The 15548-nt window shown below is 43.7% G+C and overlaps 5 protein-coding genes across 5 annotated transcripts; 3 read left to right on the top strand and 2 right to left on the bottom strand.

The window, feature by feature from the left end:
- The first annotated feature begins 675 nt into the window (after positions 1-675).
- BCIN_10g04390 (hypothetical protein) lies at positions 676-3079 on the top strand. Its single transcript, XM_024695622.1, has 2 exons — positions 676-1283; positions 1409-3079. The coding sequence occupies exons 1-2, from the start codon at positions 1194-1196 to the stop codon at positions 2657-2659; spliced, it is 1341 nt and encodes a 446-aa protein (XP_024551416.1). The 5' UTR covers positions 676-1193; the 3' UTR covers positions 2660-3079.
- Positions 3080-3191: 112 nt separating this feature from the next.
- On the top strand, positions 3192-5674 carry BCIN_10g04380 (hypothetical protein). Its single transcript, XM_024695621.1, has 4 exons — positions 3192-3749; positions 3817-4016; positions 4065-5047; positions 5233-5674. Exons 1-4 carry the CDS (start codon positions 3301-3303, stop codon positions 5395-5397), a joined length of 1797 nt encoding a protein of 598 aa, XP_024551415.1. The 5' UTR covers positions 3192-3300; the 3' UTR covers positions 5398-5674.
- A 327-nt stretch (positions 5675-6001) lies between these two features.
- Positions 6002-8520, bottom strand: BCIN_10g04370 (hypothetical protein). The gene is made up of 2 exons (XM_024695620.1): positions 7145-8520; positions 6002-7088 (listed from the first exon to the last, which is right to left on the bottom strand). The coding sequence occupies exons 1-2, from the start codon at positions 7910-7912 to the stop codon at positions 6435-6437; spliced, it is 1422 nt and encodes a 473-aa protein (XP_024551414.1). The 5' UTR covers positions 7913-8520; the 3' UTR covers positions 6002-6434.
- A 1847-nt stretch (positions 8521-10367) lies between these two features.
- BCIN_10g04360 (hypothetical protein) lies at positions 10368-12944 on the bottom strand. The gene is made up of 7 exons (XM_024695619.1): positions 12384-12944; positions 11984-12334; positions 11609-11933; positions 11351-11561; positions 11082-11299; positions 10810-11037; positions 10368-10755 (listed from the first exon to the last, which is right to left on the bottom strand). Exons 1-7 carry the CDS (start codon positions 12788-12790, stop codon positions 10495-10497), a joined length of 2001 nt encoding a protein of 666 aa, XP_024551413.1. The 5' UTR covers positions 12791-12944; the 3' UTR covers positions 10368-10494.
- A 100-nt stretch (positions 12945-13044) lies between these two features.
- BCIN_10g04350 (hypothetical protein) lies at positions 13045-15248 on the top strand. Its single transcript, XM_024695618.1, has 5 exons — positions 13045-13430; positions 13493-13586; positions 13638-14483; positions 14553-14751; positions 14844-15248. The coding sequence occupies exons 1-5, from the start codon at positions 13229-13231 to the stop codon at positions 15051-15053; spliced, it is 1551 nt and encodes a 516-aa protein (XP_024551412.1). The 5' UTR covers positions 13045-13228; the 3' UTR covers positions 15054-15248.
- Positions 15249-15548: the final 300 nt, after the last annotated feature.

The raw sequence follows: 15548 nt of genomic DNA, 5'->3' as shown, positions 1-15548 counted from the left end.
CTGAAATATCTCGCATCGTACTGTTCCATTCCTTCGACTCCCGCTCACGATTCTTATAACAGGTGCCATATGATCCAGACACTTCCTTCTCGTCTGGCCTGAGATACTACCTCCAGTCTGTGCACGAAGACTGATTTATATCAAATTCTACTTTCCAATTGAATCAACTATGTTCAATTTCTCTTTTGGCATCCGTTGTTTCCCTCTCCCCCCTCCCCTCTTCATTCCTCCTGGACTTCAATGCCTATGCCCTCTCATACAGACATAATATAGCTGCTCCATAGAGGCAACAGGAATAGCTTCGAGAGTCCATAACCTGCAGAAATCTGTAGGGCACGGTGATCGGCAGGATCTTTCACTGCTTCGTTCTTGAGTGCGACAATCCAATGGCCATTGTGACCCCTTTCGTCATTTAGATCTAGATGTAGCAGTCGAGTGGCACTGAGAGATAAGCTGCACTGGAGGCAAATGATGCCATCAGGCCTTATAATACATCTTTGAGGGGTGGAGTATATGCCGTGGTTGTGTCAGCACACCTACTTGGGGATATCAATAACGAATTGCTTCATCCACTTGTGATTCCCATGTGGCCCATAACACTTTCCAGTGTCCCGTTCTCGAATTCAAAAACAGGTGGTTTCTTTCTTATACTTGAATGCTTTGTATCGCCTTTTCGGTTCAAATCCAAACACAAGATGATGATCGAAAAAGGTGCACACTAAAATTTAACTCCGACCCCACACCGCGCTTACAGTACCAACTCAACTTATTAGAAAGTTCGGCTTCATAAGAATATCCTTAAGCTACGGTAATAGGTAGATAGACACCTATCACAACCCTTTTAATTCACCATTGAATTATTTCTATATTTGAAAAAGAAAACATCCAATTCATTTCGAGTCTTCTTGAAGGACAACCTTTCGCGCGCAAACTTCAACTATCCTTCCTGGTGCCTCAATTTCACATAGAAATCGTCCTGATCCGCACCACTTCCTCGCATTAAAGACCACCGGGCGAACCTGCAGCTCACAACACATCTCATATATAGGGATTAGATCTATCACTCGGCTTTGGACAATCAAACAAGCTGCGCAAATACACGTCAAGGGCTTCAGATACGCGCCTAAGAACCAACATCTACAACGAACTACATCTACAAGAATACCGTACTTGCAACACTGTCACCTCTTAAGATGGCGACCGACATGGATATCGATATGGATATCGATGTTGGGATTATTGAGGAGTTGCCCGTTCCAGATATGGTAGACATCGAGCTGATTGTGAGTACTTTCGACATTTGAATGTCCATGCGCCGGTGGGAGACTCAAACGCCAGATCGGAGGCCCTGCTAGACGTGTCAACTAGACACTATTTTCACCAGCATTGCACTAACTTCTATATACAGCCGGATCAGCCTGCGGCACAAAACGAAACATCGGCTCCAAATGATAACTCTGGCCCAGATGCAGAAAACCCCACACCAGAGAAAGTCCACATTCGCGGTTTGGACAATCTTACCACTCAGGATGTAAAGAACTTCGCGCAGCACTACTTTACCGAACATATCTCACGAGTAGAATGGATTGATGATTCTTCATTGAACTTAGTGTATGGAAGCAGCGATATTGCCGAAACAGCTCTTCGAAAGTTCTCTTCTCAAGAACTTCCGGAGGATATTTCGCAGCTTCCAGTTTTACAATCATTTCCTGCCAACCCTTTTCCCGAAAACCCCAAAATCAGCTTACAAGTACGCCTTGCCGTGGTCGGAGATCGCAAACAGAGAGGAGCCCGAGAGAGAAGTCGCTTCTACCTTTTCAATCCCGAACACGACCCTGCGGAGCGCCGAAAACGCGAGGGTGGACGAAGATATCGGGATCGAGATGATGACGGGTATAGAAGTCGGAGATATGACGAACGGGAACAACGTAACCGACAGCGTGAAGATGCGGAAGCAGGGTTTAATGCAAGTCTTTACGACGACGACGAAGCAGCCTTGGCAACTAGAGCCACAAGAGGTCATGGACGATCAGGATCTGACTCGCCCAATAGCGATTTCAGAGAACGAGCTGGCAATCGACGAGGCTCAGGTTCGCGAGAGTTGTTTCCGGATAGGAGTGGAAATGATGGAAGATTGAGAGATCGAAGCGCATCGCCCATGAGGAATGAGGACAGAGCTAGAGATAACAATAGACGACGTCGAGATACAGCAGCTGCAGAGAATAGGTCGAAAGGGAAGGTTATCAAAGCTCGCCTCCGCAGAGAATCTGCTACAAAGGAACTCTTCCCGAGCAAATTAGGTACTACTCAACGAAAGTCCGGTGCTTTAGATGCTGCAGACGAAACAGCAGATTTGTTTGCAAATAAGATGCCTGTCCCATTTCTTGATGGAAGCTCAGATATTCGACCTAGTAAACTCTCATTGGCAGACAGGATTACATCAGAACAGCCACAGCAATCGCAAGGCTTTAGCATTCGTGGAACTGCAAAGCCTGCTTCTACTGGGTTCTCTATCAAAGGTTTAGCATCCGATAATTCAACCATGAAGGAACTATTTCCTTCGCGCTCGGGGAGTGGAAACACTGGGAAAGAGCTCTTTTCGGAGAGGTTAGTTGGAAGGGGCGCAAGAAGGCAGAAGGCCGAAGATTTATTTTACTAGGTTCGGGAGGTCATGAAGTCGTTCACAGGCATCTAGTGATATTTTCTCTGCGGTTGACAGGATTGCATATAGCGTTGGGGTATCGATGCTTTAGCAAATGGAGTTATATGGGAATGGAAATGGAAATGGAAATGGAAAAGATACCATTATACTCTGCACATAGTAAGCAGCTTTTCGCAAGCAAGCCGAAGCTCGTAGTCTATTTATATTATTCAATAATCACCTCTCAAAGCTTCTTAGGTACATAATCGCAGGCCAACGAAACTGTGAAATGCTTTCCGACAATAAAGGGACTCGCGATAATGTAGCCAAATTCCTTTTTGTTCAACTGATAAATGCTATGAACCGAGTCAGTTTACCACCAACGACTTTCAAACACCATTCATTCATCTTTGAAACCAATGTAAATACTCATCTACATAAATCGATAAAGACTGCCATACAGTTAACTCGAAATGAAACATTATTGGCACCAGTATCAACATCCTACTTTATTGGTACGGTCGTCAATGGATTGCTCCTTCTCTTTTCAGATATATAATGCCTTCTAATTATTACCACCGCGTCGATTCAATCAGATTTCTCAAAAGTCGAACTACCTTGTGAATCATCTCCATATCCAGTGAATCCCATCATTCAAAATGGATCAATGGCTCCGACCCGTCTTCGCAAGGACTCGAACACCAGTTCAATCCGCCCTAAGCAATCAGTCTGATGAACCTCCCGAAACCGAAGACACCATGAAATCCATCCGTCCCAGCTCGCGCGTTTCCTCCTACATCGGGTTTCGCTCGTCAAGTGCGAATCTTCATGCACCTGCTGGCGATACGTTTACTTTTCAACATGTTAATATTCCGGAGAATGTATATCATAAGCCCTCAGGAAGTCAGATGGCTGAAACACTTAAAGTCATTATGATGACAAGGAATTTGATGGAGTCGATACCGGTCGAGTATAATACGTGTATTTTACATGTTCTGGAGGCGTATAATGATCTACAGGAGATGTTGGCTGTGAAAGAGGGGGAGATCGAGGAGATTAAGGGAAGACATACAAAAGATATTAGGGAGTTTGATAGTATGGCTGAACAGTAAGTTATGTTTGAATATAGAGGGACATATAGTGTATTAAGTGCTACTAATGGGGTGTAATTTTAGGTGGAAGGCGAAGGAAAGAGATTATCAAAAAGAAATCAAGAATCTCGAAGTCCTTCTCTCCAAGACAGAGGGGGGAATGGAAAATGTTACGATGGCGCGCTCAAAAAGTGTTGTTCATGGGACTAGAAGAGCTGCAGATGTATTCGAAGACGGTATGGAGAAAATAAAGCAAAATTTCGCGCGCTACAGTTCTGGGAGAGGTTGGTTGCCCATCTCCTGTTCTGGCTTTACAATATCTAACACCTCAGATTCTTCTACTACCACAATTGACTGGAATATTGATCACCTACAACAAATTACCTCATCATGTCCATTAGAAACTCTCACGCAAGCAAGTGAGCTCTCTCAACAGCAAGCAGACATAAATCACGAAGGAACAGTCAAATCCCGACACAGAGAAAATTCTTCAGTTCAAGACACCGAAAGTTTCTACTCGGCAGTGGACAGTCAATCCACCCGCTTGACTTCCGTACAACTCGACGCACTAGAAAGACAACATGCTACCGAAGAACTCGGTGTAGTATTCGACTCATCATCAGAATCAGATGATACCAGTTCCCGCTCGGCATTTACTGAAGGTCAAGCTCCCACTCCTAATCGCACACCCAAAATCTCTAGTATTCGCAATAGTAATAAAGAGAAACCTCTGCCTGATATTCCGACCAAGCATCAGGAAATGGATCCTTTCTTTTCAGGCGAAGCACGCAATGTACAGCCATGGGTAGAACCACAAGACGACGGACAAGCATCTTCTTCCGCTGAATCCAGAAAGGAATTTTCGTTCAAAACAGGTGACGATACACCATCTGTGTTGCATAAACCTTCGAAAGTTGTTCTACGAAAAATTAATCCCGACTCGGTGCCAGCGAGTCGTCTTAGTTATGTTATGAATAGTGAAGACGAGTTTGTGTCTTTACCTAGGCATCCTATCGCCGATGCGAATTCTCAATTTGAAGCAAAATCGAAAACAAGGAACGTGATGTCGAAGCCGACTGTGAGTACTTCTCCGGGAAAAGAAACGTATGCTACGGGTTTGAGACAGCAATTGGGAATGGGAAGAGGAATGGGAAAAGGTATGGAGAGAGGCGACTCAAATAGTAGTATTGTGACAGCTGTGAGGGACAATTCAGGGAGGAGTGATAAGGGAAGACCAGCGAGGGAGGATGCAGGTGCGAAGGGGAATGGAAGTGGCGGGAAACAGAAGCAAAGTCAGGGAACTGCGGTTATGGCTGTAAGTGATTTTGTTCTTGGAAGTGATGGTGATGGCTCTTAGATGGTACGATGAATTAACTTCTAGTTCATCTTTCGTCTAAAGTTTTTGATGGGATAAGAGACAAGAGAGCGGAATGGAAGAGCGGGAGAGGGAATGAGTAGATGAGCGGGAATAATGGAATACTAATGATCATTCGCAAACAGGCCGTAAGAGCGATAGCAGCGAGTAACAAATCGGCTACAGCCAACGACAGAATCCAAGCTCATGCAAACGAATCTGATAGAAAGGAAGTTGATAGGAGAGAAGGAGTGCCCTTTAGCCCCGAGAGAAGTCCTACGGGATCGCAAGTCGGTGGTGGTAGAGAATGAGTGGGTTGGGATATGGGGATATGAGAGGATTGGGGAAAGGGGGGAGAATGGATGTATGGGTTTGGATGAGAGGGTTAATGATATTGATGATGGATGGAATGTGTCTATGTATGTATTAAGTGTAAGGAAGGGTATTTGTGAATACTAGGTGTAAAGTATTAAGTTGTAGAAGAGATGTTATATAGAACATATCTGAGTAAGTAGGTAGCAAATACTTACTTACTTAGTTAGTTATTTATACTGAATACTAGATACTAATAAGTTTAGTTTAGCTGCAGGTGAAGAAAAGAGCATCCATCCATCCATCCATCCATGCATCTCAATCGGGTAATTATCATATTGTACTTGTACTTGTACTTATTATAGCTAGGTATCTACACCCACCCTTATTACTCACATTTACTTATAAGCGAGTTCCAAACTCCCTAGATCTTGAAAATCCATCACAGCGCAACACTCGAGAAGTTTTCGCATTCCCTTTCTTCATCATTCGCATTGGGTGATATTGTAGAGTACTACATACATACTACATATATACCACATACTGCATACCACATACCACATACACAATCACGACGAGAAACAAGAATCAACAATCAATTTATGGTATAATTTATAATGGTATCATTGAATTCTATCATACATAGGTACATATTGCGCATTAGCATGCATGGATAGCATTGTAGCATCGTAGCACAAAACACCCCGCACGCTTAAAAAGACTAAACCCGCACTCACGACAGTTACTTTCTTCTTTCGACCCGAACGATTTAGTAACGCGTGTTTCTTTCTCCGTTCCATTGCCTCCCACCATACCGTCCATCCTGCACCTTGGTGACCTTTTGTGTATCCGTTCCCTCGATTGAAGGGTTTTCTGTTTATGTTGTTTGTTTATCTGTTCGTTGTATCTCCTTTTTTTTTCCCCATCCTGGTGCTTGAGGGGTTTCCCATATACCTAGATCCAGGCCCTAGTATCAAGTAGGGTTCCTCTAACTACTCACATTGAGTTGAGCTCTTCAACTTTCTGCTATCTCCATCTAATTCTTCTCATAGCTATTAGAGAGCGCATTATCGCCTCTGGTCATCTCTCTTTCGACACCCTTCAACGCATCAAATCCTGCCTTCTCTGCAGCTACAAAGCTTGCTTTTCTACCTGCTTTCTTTCCACTTGCTGTTGTTCTTCTGATGTAAGATTTGATGAAGAATCTTACGAAAAGGAAGGTCAACGGGGTAAGATAGATGACATTAAGCCAGATAGCGAAAGTTTGACCACTGGTGTCGATACAAGGGATTGTACGAGTCTCAGTGACGTATTTTGGGATTTTAGAGTGCGATTTAGGGATAGAAGCAATTGGTGCTTGAGCGACACTTGAGAAGGCTGGAGCGTTGACATTCTCGGCGAGACCTTCTTCGCCGATTGCGCGGTAAAGAAGTTTCTTGATCATGTCGGCGACTCCGCTTGAGGTTGCGACTGCAGCAGCGGAGGTAGCGACCACAGATGCCGAGGAGGTAATTGAGGAAATGGTGGCTGGGATGGAGGGAACTTGGACGGTGACTGTGTAGGAGATGAAGGAGTGGACGGTGGCGTAGGTAGCTCCGACGAGGAATTGAATGATTTGCATTGTTGTGAGACTGCGCTTAAGAGCTTGTGGGATGGGCACGGAGAATGCTGTAAGAGTGTAGTAGGTATACTAAAAGGCCAAATGTTAGTTATGTCTAGAATATTTTGGGATGATCTATAACTTGCCATTAATGCGTGAATTCCAGAGTTAACAAACACGAACATCCAAATTGGTGGTGACATGAATCGAATTCCAGCCCACATACACATCATCGCTCCAGCATGATGATACGTTTGTAGAGTAGAACTTCTCTTTCCCTTTGCCAAAATGATGACAGTGTCGAGAACCTCATAAAACTTGCTAAGATAGAAAAACCATCCATAAAATGCAAGTCCCTCATTCCATAATCTTCCCAGATCGGTAGGGTCTGGAGTTCCGGCACTTGTCAATTTGAATTCAGTTGGCAATTCCGCGTTCCATTTTGACATGCTTGCATTGTAAGACATGGCATTGTCCAAACCAGTAACACCATGAATTTTGCACAAACTGTCGACAGTACCTGCGAAACCAGCTGGGCCCATGGGATTTTGGATTGACCTTCTCAAAGCTCCAAACATGCCAACAAAAGTCCATCCAGAGTATACAGCCAAGAAAATGTTATGTGCCACGACAAAAACGAAGAATGCCTTGGTTTTACTGATCGGCCAAGCTTTGTTTCCAGCGCGTCTGTTGTATTGATTGACCAGCGTAACCGTTACTGCGTATACCGCAGCAATTGTGATGGGGACCCGTACATCGAGGGCGGCATTGTACCATGAGGAGTCGATTTCGAATGGAGGGGCAGAGAGAGTCGAACCTGGTAGTGGAGGAGGCAAAGTTTGAGGGTCGTCATTTGGAGGAAATGTAAATAGAGAGGGTGAAGGGTGAGAGAAATGGACAGTTGCGGAAGCCATTTTGAGTAGAATTTTATAGGTATCTTTCTTTCGCAAGGTTCGAGATGTGAGTGCAGAGTGAAGCCTTGCCTTGCGACGGAAGAGTTTTGATATCGATATCAAAACGAAGATCAAATGAGGAAAGGGCCAAAATTGGAGAAGGAAGAAAATAACTGGATCTCTTCAAAGCGACGAATCCGAGATATGGATGCGGATATGAATCTTGAGGAAGAGATTGTTGATATACTAGAGGGAAGTGGTGGGTAATGTATAAAAATTCCTAACCTTCCTCTGGCATGCAATAAGAAAGATCTCCAAGGGAAGAAGAGAAATAGAAGAATTATACTGACTGAACCCTCCTCCTCTTCCTTCTAAATCCGGGCCTCGGTTCTTTTTTTTTTTTCCTTTTTTTTTCCTTCTTCTTGACTCCCGTCCTTTGGAGAAATGTTTAGATTGAGTGAACTCGTAATATCGAAGGGTTTACGAGGTAATTTCATCCCTCTCACCCATTTCCTCCATTTTCTCTTGGGTTCCTCTTCATTTGATCGATCATACTTTGATAGCCTCGCTTCCCCTCCCAAAAAAATCCCAACAATTTTGGGACGACAAAATCTTTCCATTCACCACACAAGGAAGGAGCCACAAACGAAGCTGCAATCCTCGAATTAGAACAAGAAAAGCGTCTAGGGTTGTCTAGGATTAGCGGATTAGCTGATTAGCTGATTACCTACCTAGGTAGTTGAGTGGGTTGGGTCTTTTTCAGCCTTATTTGGTGCATCCATGGATGTCCAGTGCGCACATTCAATCCAATCCATCGCATCCATCGCATCTACCGCATCTACCGCCTTTGACGTCGTCCAATTCTGCTCTTTGGCATTGGTTAATGCGGCTCAACCGTTGGCCAGATACACGGTTCACGGTTCACGATTCACGATTCGCAGACGTCTATCAAGATGCGTGGATGCATCTTCACCGGTCAATCTTGCAGCGAGCCTCACGAATGCAGGGTAAAGTCTACATATACATGCACTTCACACGGTACGTACGTGTATGTATCCTATCGCTTCAAAGCAAGCCAACCGGTACACCCAAAAGTTTATTTATGCTCTCCAAGTTCCAGATGCAAAAACTCACCTGATGGATAAATTCTCCCAAGCAGTGGCGAAAGGAAGTTTTGTCCAATTCTTGTTTTTTGTGTGTGTGTGTTTTTGCCTCTCGCGTCTCTTTTTGCCTTCCGTCCGCTACTCCGCAGATATCAAAATGGGAGGAAAAGCGGGGCCAAATTCATCAGTTTGCTCTCAACAAAATGCACGAAAGTCGGATTTGCCCACATTGAGCTTGCTAGTCCGAGACAAAATTTGGAGTTTGGAAAATAAAGTGTGAAGGACAAAGTGTACAATGATACATCCGAGGCTAGGTTTTGGGGATGTGACTGGTTTCATGTGATAATCTCACAGGCTTGGGATTTTGATATGTGCTGGCTGTTGTCATTATTGCTGCTATTGTTGCTGTGGTTGTTACTATTCACTGTTGCTGTTACCGCGATTCCATTCGATTTAACATTGCTGGTTACACATATTGCTCGACGTTAGAAAATTTTGACGATGCAGATTTTTGTGGTTTGACGGACGAGCTAGTGTAACATTTGTGCGGTACAAAAGGACTGTTGTTATTGGCTTGGTCACTTGCTGCCCCTCATTCTAACAAATCTTTAATTCTGGGGTATGCATTGGATTGGAGCCGCTCAAACGCCTCAAGTTAAGTTCGCGTTTTGAATTCACGTGTTTTGGTGTAACCCTGTCACTTGGGGGAAAAGAAAGGTCAAGTAGAAGCTGAGATTAAGATGAGCAAGAGTATGATATTTACGAAGCCCACGAGTGTACACGTGTATATAGGGATTAAGACATCGCTTTACAAAGCTGTTTATTATGGTCCATTCAATAGTCGTTACTCAATTGGTTCGTAACAAGGGAGGACTACCAGTCAATCGCTGATTTAGATATATATTCGATTATCTAGAGCAGTCGGAACATTTCAAGGATCTATCTCATCTGAAAGACTCGTTTCCCCCAAAACACCACACCGTCTGAAAGCCGCCGTTCCTTAAAAGTTATATCTTCGATAAGACTTCTTTCCTTCGAAAGTAATATCATCTAAAAAGATATCATTCTTCGATGCATTGACTTCGCTTGATACATTGAGTTCATCTGAAATGTTAAATCATTTAGAGTATATGTTCAATCACACCTACAGGTCATGCCTTCTGGTAAAGCGGGGTTTAAAGTTCTTCTTCTCGTATGAGGAGGTAAATACAGTCAAGAACGCCGAAAGTTCAATCTAACGAGATTTGGGACATGGCGGGACTAGTAATTCGCTGTCTTTTGTTGTAGTCAGCACATAGTTGTCTAGGCTAGGTCGGCTTAATGGACCTAGTTTGCGCAATATTAAGATGAAACGAATTAGACTATCACTCGACTGGATTTTTGAGCGTCTTCTGAGACGAATTATTATTTTGGCGAATCAGATATCAATATTCTACATCAAAATTCGTGCCTGACAAAATCCACATGATATGCATTTGAGGTCAACAATCTGATCATTGTTTACACTCGTGTAGTTTTTCGCCGCATGCCTACCCTCATATGTCCTTTTCCACCTCTGTTATCTCGAAGAGCGTATGGAATAAAGTGAAGCCTTCGAATATCAACCTTGACAAAATTGTCCTCGTTATGGGCTAGATATGGTCCCGACTGTTCTGGGATTTTAAACAGTGTAGCACCATCACGTACGGTCAATTCCTTATATGGTTCAGCAGAATTGACGTCGGTTTCCGTTATTTCACACTCTGTATCTAGAACGAGACTCTAGATGTTGGTTAGTATGGGATTCACATGGAAAGATGTAAAGGATTCTCTTACCTTGAAGTGATCATCTACCCATGGGTTGTCAAAATCTTCCGCGCAGTAGAGTATAGGGCCACGAGCTAGCGCTACGATGTTTTGATTTGTGTACGGATGTGGTGATATACATCGCGGTTTCAGAGTGATGTTTAGCTGAAAAGATGGATTCGTTCTCAGATAGTCCGGGGAAAGAGTTAAGTACCCTTTCGTTACTTTTGAGCCGTATCGTTCAAATTCGGGAGAAATCTAAATTAATCAGCTCACTTCTTTGCGACCTGGAAGTTTCTTACTGTCCATTCTTCCGCCCACCCGGGTATTCTTAGTCTGACTGTTGTTGATATTGCTTCGGGGCTCTTAAGCTCAAATTGGATATTCCCGTCCCATGGCCAATCTGTCTTTTGTTCGAGTTGCACCGTGTACTCTCCTACCGGAATACTTAACACTGCGGAAGCATAAGTGTGGACATTTACTTCTACGGTATTATTTTTTTCATCGCTAGAGGAAGTCCCTAATCCACTATCAGCTGGGTAATCTTACCAGAATAATAAAAATTGCTTACAGAGATATCCTCCAATATATCCCAGAAGTCTAGCAACATTAGGTGGACAGCAAGCGCACGTAAACCACTCTGCTCGTCGGGATAAATCTGTATCGCTTGACGCAAGCTGGTTTACATATGTAAATTTGCTTCCATCTTCTGACATACCAGTGGAGACGGCGTTGTAAAAACACAATTCCATGATATCCGCATATTTGCCATCCAAATCAAGCTAGTGATATTAGCATTTGAGCGCGACTTGCTCTTTGATTTTCTTACCTGCAGAAGTCTTTCGGCAAGCATCATGACTCCTATAGAAGCACAAGTCTCGGAATAACATCCCCCCTCATCAGTGCTCGAAGGTAGAAAATTATCGATCCCAAAACCTTCCCATTGCTTTATGGCTCCAATACCTCCTGTCAGGTACATTTTCTTTTGTACCATATTGTTCCATAGTCGTTCCACTGCAGTTCTTTTTGCCTTGGTATCTTCTGAGTTATCAACTCGTACGAGATCAGACACAGCTGTCAATAAGTACATTGCTCGAACAGCATGACCTTCAATGGTTTCTTGCTCAACTAGTGGCTTGTGTGCTTGTTGATACCTAGTTCAAGGATTAATATCCATTCGCTCGACTCAAGACTCAATGCTCACCAATAGCTTTGCTTTTCAGGAAAATATTTTGGCATTTCATCTGGCCGGTCCCCTCTCATTTCAGCCTCCACATCATAATAATGCCGACCAGCTTGCCCCTTTGGATTTCCCCTCTCGTCGATGAAATATCTTGCGAAATCTAGATGCTTGGGATCTCTAGTCTTTTCATACAATCTTAGAAGAGCAAGTTCAATCTCAGGATGCCCAGGATATCCGTGCTTTTGTTCTGGGTTTGGTCCAAATGTCAAGGATAATAAATCTATGTATTTCAGAATGGGTTCTAGTAAGAGATTATTCCCATAACACTGATTGTGTGCAAGCGCTGCCTCGATCAAATGACCAGCATTGTATCTTAATATATTCATTAGCCGCAATCGTCATACTTCATGGATATCCTCACAATTCGTGTAGATCCCTCAGATTCGTGAATCTCTTTCCAGGCTCCACCACGGTGAAGTGAATATTCAAATATCCATCATCTTGTTGGGCAGATCTAATCATATCCACCAACTCTTTGACCGCGGTATCAATCTCCTGATTTTCTTTATACTGTAAGAAATAACAAGCTCCCTCGATCCACTTCGCAACATCCGAATCCCAGAATAAATGGTTAGGCACTGGCCAAACATCCGGTTCATCGTGGTATGATGCATGCCATTTTAATTTAAACGCATCGTATCTTCCTGTCGTTTTCAAAACTTTCAGCTGGTATAATAGTGTTGTTGAATACACGACTTCTCGTCTTCGACTAATGAATCCTGGGGTGGTGAAGGTGGTTTGAAGGTATGAATTTTGAGGATATGCCATGATGGAATTTTCTGTAGTTCTCGTACGTTTACCCAAAATTCTGTTATTCTACATACGATAAGTGAGTAATATATGTACAATTTCAAACCATTCGTTTAGGACATAATCGATCGCACCAAGGTCATTTCGGATATGATAGTCGCCATCCACCTACAGGTGGGTCTGAGCACTCCCGCCCACCGGAACGACCCCATGTTTACCCTTACCCCACGATCTCCCCACCGGAACATCACCCTGGACTTTCTTTCTCCCCAGCTTTCGAATCGTCGTTCCATGGGACGAGAACCAACAAATATCGTATGCGGGGTTCTTCAAATATGCTAGATCTACCACGCTGTACTATTCCAATATACACACATATATATAGAGACCATGCACCCATTGATATCCTATCTCGCATGTCCATTTCTCCATCTCCGTTTCTCCAAGTGAACAAACATGGGGTTCCTTCAAACTTTCCTCCCGGCGAATGATCGCTATGCCGCACTGTTACTCTATGGAATGGTCTTCTCGACTTGTTTCAATGGATACGATGCTGGAATCATGACTGTTATTTTGGCAGATCCACAGTTCACGAAATATTATGCGGTTAATGCTACGAGGCAGGGGATTATTGCTACGATTCCTTGGGCTACTACCGGTATGCTTTGATGGACTTGGTTTCTGTGTATGTCTAGGAATATACTAATGTAGGAGAAATAGGGTTTGCTCAATTGTGTATTGGAGGTCCATTGGCAAGTCTGGTGGGTAGACTATGGGCCTTGAGAATTTCTATCACGGTTATGATTATTGGAGTGTAAATACCTCTAATCTCATCTCACCATTTCAAACACACTAATAGCCATAGAATAATTCAAGTTGTCCCCAATACCTACGGCGTCCTCATTCTCGGCCGTCTCGTAACCGGTCTTGGTTTTGGCTGCGTCTACATAGCAACCAATCTATACGTCGCCGAGTGTGCCCCCCGCAGTCTACGCGGCTCCTTCGTTGGAACCGTCTCTCAATTCGGATATCAACTCGGAACCTTCATAGCCTTCTGGTCCGGCTACGGAATGTCTTTCCACACCTCCCCCTTCAACATCGCCTGGCGAGTCTCAAACGTCATCCAAGTTCCCATCGGCTTCATGTTCATCATTCTCTCCTTCTGGTATCCCGAATCCCCTCGTTGGCTCTTAGAGAAATATCCCGAGACCCCCGAACGCTCTCTCTCTACACTTGCCAGACTTCGCTCCGGCACCGTCACTGACGATCATGTGCGTCTTGAATTCCACGAATTACTATCTTCGCACGAATACCGCAAGAATTTTAAAACGGGATACATAGGACTCCTTTCCTCGGCCGGTATGCGCAAACGTCTCGCTTATGGTGTGTACGCTATGGCTTTGCAGCAATTCGGTGGTATAGCGGCTCTTACCATGTACGCAGCCATAATCTACAAATCTCTCGGCTGGGACCAGGGACATCAAGCACTTGCTATAAATGGGATACAAGCCGCGTTGCAATTAGTTATTGTACTGGTCAATACATTTACCGTGGATAGATTCGGAAGGAAAAGTTTGTTGATTGCGGGATTTGCGATTCAAAGTATGGCGCTTTTGATCCTGAGTAGTTTGACAACTGCGTATCCGGATAATTCGAACAGGAGTGCGGCGATAGCTGAAATAGCTATGCTGTTTATTGTAGGGCTGACTTAGTGAGTTGTCTTTACTCTTTCTCTCAAAGATCTATATCTTTGGAGGATTTTTGCTGATTGTATATCTAGCTGTTGGTCTAATGGTCCTGTAACCCCGGCCATCGCGTCAGAGATTTTCCCCCAAGAAGTTCGTGATAAGGGATTTGGTCTTTCGCTTCTGGGACAAACCGTTTGTTTGTTAGCTCTCACACAACCATGGCCAAGATTCAACGATGAAGTTGGCGGAAAGAGTTATTGGTTACTCTTCAGTTTGAATGTTGTCGCTCTGGTATATTTCCCTTTTTCCTTCCCATATTCCCCTCCTCTATAATCTCCCCCTCCCCTCCCAAAATCTGAAGAAATATAACTAACAACCCCCAGATCTCCGTAATTCTCATTCTCCCCGAAACCAAAGGTATGTCACTCGAGCGCATGGATGCGATTTTCGGCGAAGTCGACGCCGTCGCCGCGGGCGAGAGCGAGACCGGCGCGGAGAAAATCGAGGCTAGAACGTATGCGAGTGGTATCGTCGGTGATGGGGATGAAAAGATGGCGGATAGAGAATATATCGAGCATTCTGATTCGCGTTAATTTCATGGATCGCTGTTTGGGGGTGTGGGTGGGATATTGATGTATTGGGGGGAAAATGGGAATGGATGGTGTTGTTGTTTTTTGTTTTTTTGTTTTTTGGGTTGTTTGGTTTGGATGGGATGGGATGGATTTAATCATGACGGATATTAATCAATGACACGAAATAAAATATTTCCACTTCTTGTGATTATAGCAGAAAAGGGGAAAGAGGTAAGATTTACCTTTGCTGATCTAACCTGCCAGTAGAACTCGTGTTTGTATATGTTATGTCGAAGATCTCATTTCATATATTTCATAAGTTCTGACTGTGTGATGTAAAACCAGCTTTCATTCCGAGATATACCTACACACATCACATCACATTACAATCAAACTCAAACTCAAACTCAAGACCCAACATCCAAAACCAAAACAATCCAAATCTCAGAATCACATAAATCACCCACCTCACCTCACCTCAACTTTTACTTACTGACCCTACCCAAGTACCTAGAT

Source organism: Botrytis cinerea, chromosome 10, assembly GCF_000143535.2.
Source record: "Botrytis cinerea B05.10 chromosome 10, complete sequence".
Lineage (NCBI taxonomy): Eukaryota > Fungi > Ascomycota > Leotiomycetes > Helotiales > Sclerotiniaceae > Botrytis > Botrytis cinerea.
Note: the sequence above shows the minus strand (reverse complement) of the source record. Positions and strands in the feature narration are given on the sequence as shown.

Coding starts and splice junctions, on each gene's coding strand:
- BCIN_10g04390 (XM_024695622.1), top strand. CDS start 1,194: ATGGCGACCGACATGGATATCGATATGGATATCGATGTTGGGATTATT. Junction 1,284..1,408: donor TGGTAGACATCGAGCTGATT/GTGAGTACTTTC, acceptor TTCTATATACAG/CCGGATCAGCCTGCGGCACA.
- BCIN_10g04380 (XM_024695621.1), top strand. CDS start 3,301: ATGGATCAATGGCTCCGACCCGTCTTCGCAAGGACTCGAACACCAGTT. Junction 4,017..4,064: donor GCGCTACAGTTCTGGGAGAG/GTTGGTTGCCCA, acceptor CTAACACCTCAG/ATTCTTCTACTACCACAATT. Junction 5,048..5,232: donor AGGGAACTGCGGTTATGGCT/GTAAGTGATTTT, acceptor ATTCGCAAACAG/GCCGTAAGAGCGATAGCAGC.
- BCIN_10g04370 (XM_024695620.1), bottom strand. CDS start 7,912: ATGGCTTCCGCAACTGTCCATTTCTCTCACCCTTCACCCTCTCTATTT. Junction 7,089..7,144: donor CTGGAATTCACGCATTAATG/GCAAGTTATAGA, acceptor TTGGCCTTTTAG/TATACCTACTACACTCTTAC.
- BCIN_10g04360 (XM_024695619.1), bottom strand. CDS start 12,790: ATGGCATATCCTCAAAATTCATACCTTCAAACCACCTTCACCACCCCA. Junction 11,038..11,081: donor GGTGGGCGGAAGAATGGACA/GTAAGAAACTTC, acceptor TGATTAATTTAG/ATTTCTCCCGAATTTGAACG. Junction 10,756..10,809: donor GGGTAGATGATCACTTCAAG/GTAAGAGAATCC, acceptor ACCAACATCTAG/AGTCTCGTTCTAGATACAGA.
- BCIN_10g04350 (XM_024695618.1), top strand. CDS start 13,229: ATGGGGTTCCTTCAAACTTTCCTCCCGGCGAATGATCGCTATGCCGCA. Junction 13,431..13,492: donor GATTCCTTGGGCTACTACCG/GTATGCTTTGAT, acceptor TAGGAGAAATAG/GGTTTGCTCAATTGTGTATT. Junction 13,587..13,637: donor ACGGTTATGATTATTGGAGT/GTAAATACCTCT, acceptor TAATAGCCATAG/AATAATTCAAGTTGTCCCCA.